Source organism: Taudactylus pleione, unplaced genomic scaffold, assembly GCF_031769625.1.
Source record: "Taudactylus pleione unplaced genomic scaffold, aTauple2 ptg000114l, whole genome shotgun sequence".
NCBI lineage: Eukaryota > Metazoa > Chordata > Amphibia > Anura > Myobatrachidae > Taudactylus > Taudactylus pleione.
Genome location: NW_028284516.1, coordinates 5350482 through 5361916, shown reverse-complemented (window position 1 = coordinate 5361916; position 11435 = coordinate 5350482). Strand labels below are relative to the sequence as shown.

The window sequence follows — 11435 nt, the reverse complement described above, 5'->3', positions numbered from 1 at the left end:
AGTGTCCCTTATACAGTGCCCCCAGTAGTGTCTCCCTTATGCAGGCCCCCAGTAGCGATCCCCCTTATGCATTGCCCCATGTAGTGGTCCTCCCTATGCAGTGCCCCCAGTAGTGCCCCTTATACAGTGCCCCCAGTAGTGGCCCCCCTTATGCAGGCCCCCAGTAGTGGTCCCACTTATGCAGGGCCCCAGTAGCGATGCCCCCTATCCAGTACCCCTTATACAGTGCCCCCTGCAGTGGTCCTCCCTATTCAGTGCTTCCAATAGTAGTCCCCCCATGCAGTGCCCCCAGTAGTGGTCCCCCGATGCAGTGCCCCAGAAGTAGTTCCCTCCCCAGTAGTGCCCCCAGTAGTGGTCCACCCCCCGATGCAGTGCCCCCAGTAGTAGTGCCCCCCAGTAGTAGTCCCCAGTAGAGGCCCCCTTCGATACAGTGCCCCCAATAGTAGTTCCCTCCCCCTGTTAGTAGTAGTCCCTAGTAGAAGTCACCTCCACCCTGATGCATTACCCCCAATAGCCAAACACACAAGTAAAAAAATACAAAAAAAACACTTACCTAAATCCCCGCTCCGGCTCCTGCTCCCGTCGCCGCCCGCACCACTGCAGTTCTCCCGAGCTGGCACGCTCTGCATTATGGGAGAGACGTCATGACGTCTCTCCCATAACCCACTGCAGGAGCCGGAAGGTGGAGCTCATGAGTGAGCTCCAGCCCGGCTCTTGCAGTGGGAACAGCAGCAGCCAATGAGAGTCTGTCTGACTCTCATTGGCTGCTGAAACACAGACATCGCCGCCGCGCTGGTGGTGATGTGTGTGTAAATGCGCTACGGGCTAGCCTGAGCCCACCTCCCACCCTTCGCCTGGCGCTATTGGATAAGAGCTCAGGGGGAGAGAAGGGGTATGGCTGTACAGCACAGGATGGCGCTGGGTGCAGGGAAGCCTAGCACCGGTCCTGAGTAAATGTGTAGTACTGACAGCACTCACTGCGGTCAGCACTACACTGGCTAACTAGGACGGGCCAGTACTGTGGCTGGCGGCGCTGCCGGCCGCAGCGGCCCTGCCGGCCGCAGCGGCCCTGCCATAGTTACGCCACTGAGCACTGGACATCACCCTAGCCATCAGCCCCCACCTCGGCCGGGCCTGTCAGATGGCACCCAGGGCAAGGTTCCCCACACGCATCTCCCTTATTACGCCACTGCCGGTTTACCAGCTTTCCGAGAGATTCCAGAACTGTGTTGAATAGTTTAGGGCTGGTTAATGTGATGGCAGGAGGACACCATGCTAAGTGTGTCTCCCTGCTATATTGTTACCTCCTTCCTCCCTATAACCAGCCTAGTGCTGGTTATGGAAATAAAAGGTGAACCCCACACCGATTTTAATTCCTGTAATCCAATACCAGACCATGCTCAGAAGTGTTGTGCTTTTACTAATTTAGGGAAAGACCCCAATTGTCACATTTGTTGACCAAGGCTATTTAACCCTTGCAAAACTACAGGTAATTATTCAAAATGAAGAAATCTGGTGCCTGTGCCCAATTACTGCCCTATTTATGCCAAAATCCTTGTTGGTCAAGGCAAATGACAAGTGGGTCATATGTACCTGACCACCCTCTGTGGGTTTCAAGTGTACAATTTGTTGACCGAGGCTAGTTAACCCCTGCACAACTACAGCTTCTTATTCAAAATGAGATAATCTAGTGCCTGTGCCCACTTTACTGCCCTATTTATGCCCAAATCCTTATTGTGCCAGGAAAATAACAATTGAGAACTGTGTAAGGGACACAATGCTTTGTTTATATTGTGTTAGTTTAGTGATCTAACTTTATTTAATTGTTTTAATATAACATTTTCTGAATAAGAAGCTGGAAAATGAATAAGAAGCTGAAAAATGAATAAGAAGCTGGAAAATGAATAAGAAGCTGGAGCTTGAATAAGAAGTGAATAAGAAGCCAACTTCAGCCTCGTCATTATGTGTGCATAGCATTTGGGTACGTGATGCTGGCACTCAGAATCCCGACGCCGTCATCCCGACTGGGTTACATGGACAACACCTAACCATACCCCTAAATCTAACCCTCCCTCCTCACAGCCTAAACCTAATAGTCCTCCCCCAGCAGCCTAACCCTCCCCCTAGTGCCTAACCCTAATCTCTAACCCTCCCCTTAACCCTAATCAGGGGTGTATCTAGGGTTCCGAGCGCCCCTGGCAAAGTAGGGGACTTTGCCAGGGGCAGTTAGTAAACAAATGATGGCTGTACGGGCGGCAATCGCCCTCTTCTCCCTCGACGCCCAGTACTGATGCTTCTGACTGTGAGATCAGCAGCAATAGCACAGACTTTGGACAGACAGAACTGGCCGCGGGTGGCAATGCCAGGCAGTGCTAGCGCCCCCCCACCGGCCAACGCCCCTGGCGAGTGCCATCCTGGCCAATAGGAAGATACACCCCTGACCCTAATAGCTACCGTCGGAATGTCAGCGATTGGGATGCTGGCGCCTGGATTATAACTACATCCCATGCATAGAACACATACTGCATTTCCAGGCTTTCTTGGTACTTACCATTTTCCAACCACTAGATGGCGCATGAAGACTATTCACAGTAATCTTTTACCTAAATGATTGTTACAGCTGTAGAGATTTGATTTACTAAATAACTGAAACAATATAAGTAATACAGGGATGTTCTCTGTCTTACAGTCTACAAATAAGATGCGTTCTGCGTAGACAGTGTTGATAGACACTGAGCAAGTGGGGTGCTGGTAAGAGTGGGGAGTGTAGAGTAGGGGGGTTGTACAGTGTTGCTGATAAGGAGGATGAACACACTCGGGAGGGACTGAAGAAACCTGAAGGAGGATCAGCCAGCAGCAGATTGCTATTAGGAGTGAGCATCTGTGACTCACAAACCTCAGCTCCATAGTCAGGGATTCACCTGCTACTACCCAGCCACCTCCATTCCCAGGGAAGCATTGCACTCACCCAGGGATGGATGGCCAAGAGATGTCCTCTCCCTCCAGGACTGACTCTTCAGAGGAGATCAGCGCATCCCTGCACATGACTAAAGGCATGTCCATCTTCCTGGATGTGAGTATGATGGGAGCACTGGGCTTTACACACTTCTGCAGATCATTTAGCTCAGAGGGTATTTGCTGGGAAGATTACAGTGTGGTCTTAGCTGCCAGACTCCTAGATGACATTTAAGAATAAATAGAACTTTTATTTAAAGAACACCAGATAATTCAGCATTTCTTTAAGTAGCAGACATACAGGAACAATCCTGTGCAATTCTTTTTAAGTTACACATTAATAAGGATTGCACAGGATTGTTCCTCCTGCTGCATTACACATGATTAGATAGAAAGAGATGATACACAAGTAGAAACTTCAATAGATAGAACGATAAACAAACCGATATACAATTCAATAGAATGATAAACAAACCAACAGACAAATAGATTGATCGATAGACAGAAACTAGTGGTGCATGCACACGGTCAGATCTATCAGACGAACGATGATCTACGAACTATGAACTATGAACGTTGAACTATGAACGATGAACTACGAACGATTTGAATGATTTTAGCAACGATTTCATAAACTACGAACGATTTTTGACTATATTAAAATTTATGAAAATCGACCAAAAATGACTGCAAACACATCAGATGTCAGATATCGTTATCTGACAAGCAGATTTTCCTTCAGATATGAACGATTGAACGATTTTAAAAATCGTTATTGTACAGATCTGAAGGAAAATCTGACCGTGTATGCACCATTATAGACACAGAAAGAATGATAGATAGATAGATAGATAGATAGATAGATAGATAGATAGATAGATAGATAGATAGATAGATAGATAGATAGATAGATAGATAGATAGATAGACAGACAGATACCTGTCTATAAGAGTGAATTTGTAGTTTTACAATTTTCAGTTTAATATTTGCAATCCATGTGAAGATGCCCAATTAGTGTCAGTCATCACATTTAGTTATGAATGTTATCATACATTTTACTTGGCTTTTAATATGTGTGTATATACTGTACATAGCATTATCTATGCTGAAATAATAAGTGACAATCATATCAGACAAAAAATATTAACTAAATATTAATATTTATTAATATCATTGAAAGGTACAACATGATATAGATAGATAGATAGATAGATAGATAGATAGATAGATAGATAGATAGATAGATAGATAGATAGATACACATATATATTGCAGTAAAACATAAAAATAAAACCCACATTCCAGATTATATAAATTTTTTCTAAATAACATCAAGGAATAAATTGCATAGCTTTGGAAAATTATGTGTTTTACTCCACTTTTAAAACTCTGCTTTACTATTATATTTGTTATACACATTGTACCTGTATGCGCATATTATAATGTCACTGCACTGAGTGCTTTGTCAGAAAGGTTATTATTACCCATATACCCATCTATATTCTTATATAGTGTTATTCTATTTTTATTTACATTCCCAGGTTGTAGGGCTATTCTGTGCAGTACTGTATGTTGCTGTTTATGTACATAGCGCGGCAGTGCCCACTCTCCCACTGTCTGTAAAGAGACTCTGCTTTACAAATGTTATATAATATTTATTGCTATATTTAAAATATCCCAGTGAGGAATATTCCAGGCTCAGTGTAATGGAACTAATGAAAATGAATAATTGCTAAATGAACTATTAAAAGAACAGATTTTATGCTGTTCATTTGACAATTAACCTAGATATATGAAATAAAAGCCAATATTTAGAAAGACCATGGTAATATTTAGTTTAAGGTCACTTGTATACTCTCTCTCTCTCTCGTACGTACGTACGTATATATATATATATATATGTGTTTCTATTTGTGTAAGCCTGACATCTATGTTCTTGACAAGAAACTCAGACACATGTTGTATGACCAGGAGCCTTAACAGGTACTACAAAAATTAAACAATAATTATCTGCAATCAACTAGGTGAGCTTCACTAATACACTAATACTCCTTTTACACCGGAGCTAAAACCCGGGTTATTGCAGGGTTAACCCAGGTAGCTTCTTGGTGTAAAAGGGGAGAGGGTTGGATCGCCGGGTCGAGTGACCCGCCAATCCAACCCAGGTAACTAGCAGGGTTTAACATGGGAGTGACCCGTGAAACCCTGCAGTGTAAATGGCGCGATCCAGGTCACGATGACCTGGAGCACGCCGCATGCCGGACGATTGGTCCGGCTTCAGTGGCGCTTGGAGATGACGTCATCTCCAAGCGTACACTTCAACGCCGGAAAGGCCGGGTCTATGCAGACCCGACTCCGGTGTGAACGGCGCCGACTCGGGAATATCCTGGGTCTGATCCGGCAAATTTCCGGGTCTGATCCGGATTGGAACCCAGTAAAAGTGGTACTAGAGGGAGGAAAACATACTATATTCCCTTTCAATATTGCACTTTCATAAAGGACACTCATACACTAATTAAAGCTGCACTACCACCTGCACAATCAGTCTAGTTATGCTTCTAGCTGGAATACAGGTCCAGAAAATTAATTCTGCTCGTAAGTCAAAACTTCTGAGGCGGGATGTGCTGTTTACAGGGTTTTACAGCATTTTCCATATGCATTATTGGCTGCCCAATGGGACTCCAACGCGTAGGGTAACGATAGCTTTTGCTGGCTTTACCCCATAGAAGCCTATGGGCTGCGCTGGTATGAGGGATCCGATTGGAACCCTCCCAGCATGCCCCGCGGCCTCCGCGCCACTCGGAACGCTGAACGCAAAGGACAGCTCTGATCGGAAGAGCTGTCCTTTGCGGTACTGATCGCATATGTTAGTACATATGCGATCAGTAAGAATGCGGTGACTGGCGGAATGTACTCCGCAAGATTAGTAGTACATCCTGCAGTGAGAACAACTGAAGAAGCCTCCTGCAAAAACAGATGCATAGAGCAGCCCCAAGCAGATTTAATTAGTATCTAGGTTGTAGTGTAGCCAGTGGCGTCTCTCCCTGCGGTGTCACCTGGTGCGGGGAGGGATGGGGCATGGCCTTGCGGGAATGAGGCGTGGCCACATGGGAAGGGGGCGTGGGCTCACAGCCCGAATCCACATGGTCAGTGCTTAACACTGGAGGAGAGGGCAGGTGCCAGAGGTGCGGACTGCCCTGTGTTCAGTGCCGGCTCCCTCACAGTGTCAGGAGCCGAGTGCTGCACTAATGCTACAGTGCAGCACCCGGCTCCTGTAACTGAGGGGGAGCCTCCACTTTGGTGTCACCGCTTGGCGGGTGATACCCAGGTGCGGCCCCCACCCTCCTTGTGACGACACTGAGTGTAGCTTTAAATAGTGTAATATCGCTTTCACACATACAGTAGGGCCTGATTCAGAGATGGACGTTAATGCGAATGCAGTTGCGATTTTATATGCAACGCAGCAGCAAAAGTATGCTAATAGTTGCAAAGATCACCCAAGCATAAAGACGCCCATCGGAACTACCGGTGGTGCAGCTGGTGCACTGCACCGAGGACCACCACAGTATAGGGGTCCACACTGCATGTATGGCAGGCTAGAGTGCAGCTGCTTGCCGGGCAGTCATCAAGGCTGTGACTGACCCGACGGCAGCTACACACAGGGGACTGGAGCACAGTGCAGTCAGGCTCAGCACTGGATCCCAGTAGTCTCTGCAGTGGGGTCAGAGGAGCATGTGCTGAGCTCTGATTGGAGGAGCCATTACATGCTCCTCTGACCCAGCAGCAGCGCAGCCTCGTGGATGTGACTCATTATGAGGCTGTGACAGCTGCTCTGCCAGCTGCCTGAGGATGCTGCTGGTGAGTACACTATGTGGGCACTATAGGTGGCATAATGTGTGGGGACTACAGTGTAGTATAATGTGTGGGCACTACAGGTGGTATAATGTGTGAGGACTACAGGTGGCATAATGTGTGGGCACTACAGTGTAGCATTATGTGTGAGCACTACAGGTGGCATAATGTGGGGGGTACTACAGTGTGACGTAATGTGGGGGTACTACAGTGTGGTATAATGTGTCGGGCACCCACTACATCTCCCTGTCACCCACTGCCTCTCCCCTCTCCCTGTCACCCACTGCCTGTCACCTCTCCCTATCACCCTTTCCCTGTCACCCTCTCATCCACTGATTATCCCTGTCACTACTGACTGTCACCTCTACCTATCACTCTCTCCCTGTCACCCACTGACTATCCCCTCTCCCTTTCACCCATTGCCTGTCAACTATCCCTGTCACCCTCTCCCCCTCACTACCCATTGCTACTCCCTGTCACCCACTGACTCTTCCCTCTCCCTGTCTCCTCTCCCTGTCACCCACTGCCTGTCTCCTCTCCCTGTCACCCACTGCTTCTCCCTGTAACCTACGGCCTGTCACCTCTCCGTCACTTACTGCCTCTTCCCTCTCCCTGTAACCCACGGCCTGTCACCCACTGCTTCTCCCTGTAACCCACGGCCTGTCACCTCTCCGTCACCCACTGCTTCTCTCTGTAACCCACGGCCTGTCACCTCTCCCTGTCACTCACTGCTTCTCCCTGTAACCTACGGCCTGTCACCTCTCCCTGTCACCCACTGCTTCTCCCTGTAACCTACGGCCTGTCACCTCTCCCTGTCACTTACTGCCTCTTCCCTCTCCCTGTAACCCACGGCCTGTCACCTCCCCCTATCACCCACTGCTTCTCTCTGTCACCCTCTTCCTTGTCACCTTCTTGCCTCTCTTTGTCTACCTCCTGCCTCCCCCTGTCACCTCTACCTCTCTATTTCACCCACTGCTCTTTGAACTTGTAGGAGGGGGCCCAAAGCAAATTTTTGCCACTGGGCCCGCCACTCACAAGTTCTCTTTGTTGGGACAATGGTACAATGGCTCCTCTGCAAACTGGAAGTGTGCCTGTTGGGGAGGCGAAGTGTAAATAAATGTCACATAAAATTCCAGCCTCCCAGCACTTTAGAAATACTACTTTCATGATATAAATATTATTTGCTTCTCTACTAAAACACTGATTCATTTATGGCCTGAATTAATCATGAGAGTGAGTGGACTGTCAGACACGTTACTTTATTGTATTACATGCAGCAGTCTTGTGTGTTTGAACTTTGATCTACATGGGGCATATAGATGTGTCCATACACACCTATCATTTTCCCAGCACATAGCACAGCATATGTGGCGCATTTTATACACACACCATGGCAAACTAAGTCGGGAATAATGTACTAAGCCTCAAGTGTATGTAATACCACCTATCACCCAGCTGATGCCGCCTTTCCGGAACTGCACTGCGCATGCTTCAAGCAGCGATTGTAGTGGATGTAACCTGATACAGCAGAGACAGTGGTGCACTGCACCCAGGTATAGATCTCTGAGTGGGTGCCACAAAGGAGGAGATTGAGCATGTAATCTGCCCTCCGCTATATGCCGCCTCATATAGTAATTCTGTAGTGTGGACTGATATTGTCATAAAGCCCCACCTCCTCTGCCTCCCAGCAACAACAACTAGGAGGGGAGATAAGAGAGTCCCCCAGTTTTGTGCTTCACAAAGGACACTCTCTGTTGCCCATCATGGGATGGGAAAAAATATCTGTTAAGCTGCATACACACACAACGATTTTTTTAATGATTATTGTTAAATGATATCGTTTAACGATAATCGTTTGAAAAAATCGTTCACTTTCTGAGTCAAACGATGAACGATTATCGTTCATGCGCGTTCACGTTTGTAGTTCAGTCAGACTTGTCAACTGAACGATTTTCATTAAAGGAATATGCAAAAATCGTTTGTAGTTCCAAAAAATTGTTCATTACAGCGGGGGGCGTGGCCGAAAAAGGGGGCGTGCCCGGACGGGTGCCTGACGTTTGTAGGCGCCACGGGGACGGGGTCACGCGATCGCGTCATTTTGGCCCCGCCCCCGCTACACAATGCCAATAATACAGGCATTGTGAGGCAGGGGGCGGGGCCAAAATGACGCGAATCGCGTCACTGGCTGCCCTCGCAGCGGGGGTTAGGAGTAAATTGCGGGGGATGTCGGGGGGATTGGCGGCCGCTGGGAGGCTTGCCTGCCTTTACCGGGGGGGCGGGAGCTGCACCCGATTATCGGGAGGCTCCCGCCCAAATCGGGAGGGTAGGCAACCCTGACCAAACCTATTCCTTTAATCTTGTTCAAATTATTTATCCAATAGTCACAAAAATCTAAAAGTATGGACACTAAGGGGCGTATTCATTATAAAATGAGGCTAGTTCCGGAAAATGAATCTTTAGCTCTGCATATCGCGGGAAATGTACCAGTCTCTGTACTCGGGACACAGGCACTAATAAGAGCCTGTCCCTGCGATCAGTAAGAAGTGACGTGATTGTGTATGCGGTCACTTTACTTCTGGGTTTTGGAGCTGGCTGGGCCATTGTGCTGGTGTGGCCGCCCAGCTGTGCATACGCAACCCAAAGATGTAGCAATGGACTTCGGGATCTCCTCTAGCCCACAGGAGTGGGATCACAAGATCCCTCTCTGGCAGGTCTGCTCCACTGAAGGTAGGCTAATCTCATCTGTAGATAAATACTTTTCCCATAGAAAGCAGAGATATCCCCAGTATCTCCTGCTTTCTATCATGTTGCATTCAAATGACACTGCAGTTTTCATATATATTAAGGGCAGTATTTCTTGATAAATAGGCCCCTAAATGTCTCTGGGCCTGATTCAGCAAGGAACGCACGGATTCAGACGCACGCACCCGGCAGCTGCGAGAGTAATGATTGCATACGCACGGCAATCGCAGCACAAAGACGCAGACACCCAGCGCTACATAATGCTGCCCCCTTTACCCTCTACTAACGTCCGTACTGATGCGCAAGGCTGAGATAACATCGGGAACATCAAGCAACATCGGATCCGCGCGCAGAATAAAGGTAGACCTGACCCTGCCGCAGGAGTGAGCGGCTTCCTGCACACAGAGGGACGCCAGGCTGCGTCCGGCATCTCAGTGGATAATTTATGCACGCCCACGCAACGCTGTCACAACGCACTGGCACACCTGCGTTCGGCCGACCACTCCCTGTATCCACCCACAAACAGCACTTCCTGTCAATCACTTTTCCCTGGATCTGAGTATTCACTGCGCTCGCTTTTGCGGAAGCAGTGAGCGGTTTGCGCACACGCACTACGACCTAGACACATAGACAAACTACGAATATCGGCGGATTGCGCTCCTTGCTGAATCAGGCCCTCTGTACATTCTATGAACATGACAGCTATAAACAGCCCATTTGAAGTACCCCCGGTGTCTTAGACATTCTCATGGATTAGTTTGCAGTGAAACTGGACAGGATTGGACAAAAAAGAAGACAGGACTTGTTTGCACAAGAGTGGGGCTCTGCACTCAATTTACACTTCAACATGTATTGGGTTTGCACTTACATGCATAGAAGCTCCATCCTGCGCAGGTCTACTCTGTGCTCTTGGTAGACACATCATCCGACTAGACATGTGTGGAGAGATGGAAAGTTCTAAAGAGATGCAGTGTGCAAAGTGTAAATGTCACCTTAAAAGTCCAGCTGTCTGTTATTACTACTAATAGGACCCCTCCTTTCTTTAAATTAACATTTTCAGGGTTGTTTCTACTAAAGTATAGGTCAATATAACCTACAGTATAATCATAAGAGTCAGGCTACAGTGGGATTGTATGTATTACAAATAACACATCGGGGTTGATTCAGTTAGGAGTGATTTGGGTGCCGCAATCTATTTCCCCGCAACAAAATCACACCACAATTTTCATTTGCAATTCAGTTCCAAAATTGTGATCCATTTTCACAGGAAATTTGCATTTTTTGGGGGGTGCAACACCCTGAGCAGGTAAAAAGGTAGGGAAAGTCGCCCCTCCCAATGAATGATCATGCACTGGGAGGGGTTAAAATAGTATAATTTGGCCAATAATGACGTAATTTTTCAGGTGATTTTCTCTGTAAAGCACAATAATGATGTACAGGTACATGAAGGTGTTGTATTGATGGGAAAGGGGTTTTTAAACTTGCAGATGGGAATTACAAGTGTTTTGCCCTACATTTTACAAACGTGTATAAAAAAAACACAGAAAAATCACATCAAACACATTTTAATGTAACCCCAAAATACTTTAAAGAATTACATTTTTTCCACCAATTAAAAAAAAGTTCATTTTTTTTTACATCTTTTAAGAACCTCCAATACTTTCCTTACAGCCTGCTATATCCACTTCTAACTGATCATTTGCATTTCTTCGGAGTACATATTGCATAAATAAGCCCACAATGTGCGCGATATTTAAGCTTTTGTAAAACGCTCTTAAATGAATTTACTCTATTATGTGTTCAAGTTTTGTTTCACAGAAGGCATTGTGCACCTAGAAATGCCCTCCACCAGCTATACCTGCCATCACCTGCTAAAATGATGCCCC

At 46.9% G+C, this 11435-nt stretch overlaps 1 protein-coding gene across 1 annotated transcript in view; it reads left to right on the top strand.

Annotated features, from left to right (window-relative positions):
• The first annotated feature begins 2782 nt into the window (after positions 1–2782).
• NECAB1 (N-terminal EF-hand calcium binding protein 1) overlaps positions 2783–11435 on the top strand; it is a 298804-nt gene continuing 290151 nt past the window's right edge. The window contains exon 1 of the mRNA XM_088471513.1: positions 2783–3073. Coding sequence (XP_088327639.1) covers positions 2975–3073 — 99 coding nt within the window. The 5' untranslated portion in view covers positions 2783–2974. The remainder of the gene's footprint in view (positions 3074–11435) is intronic.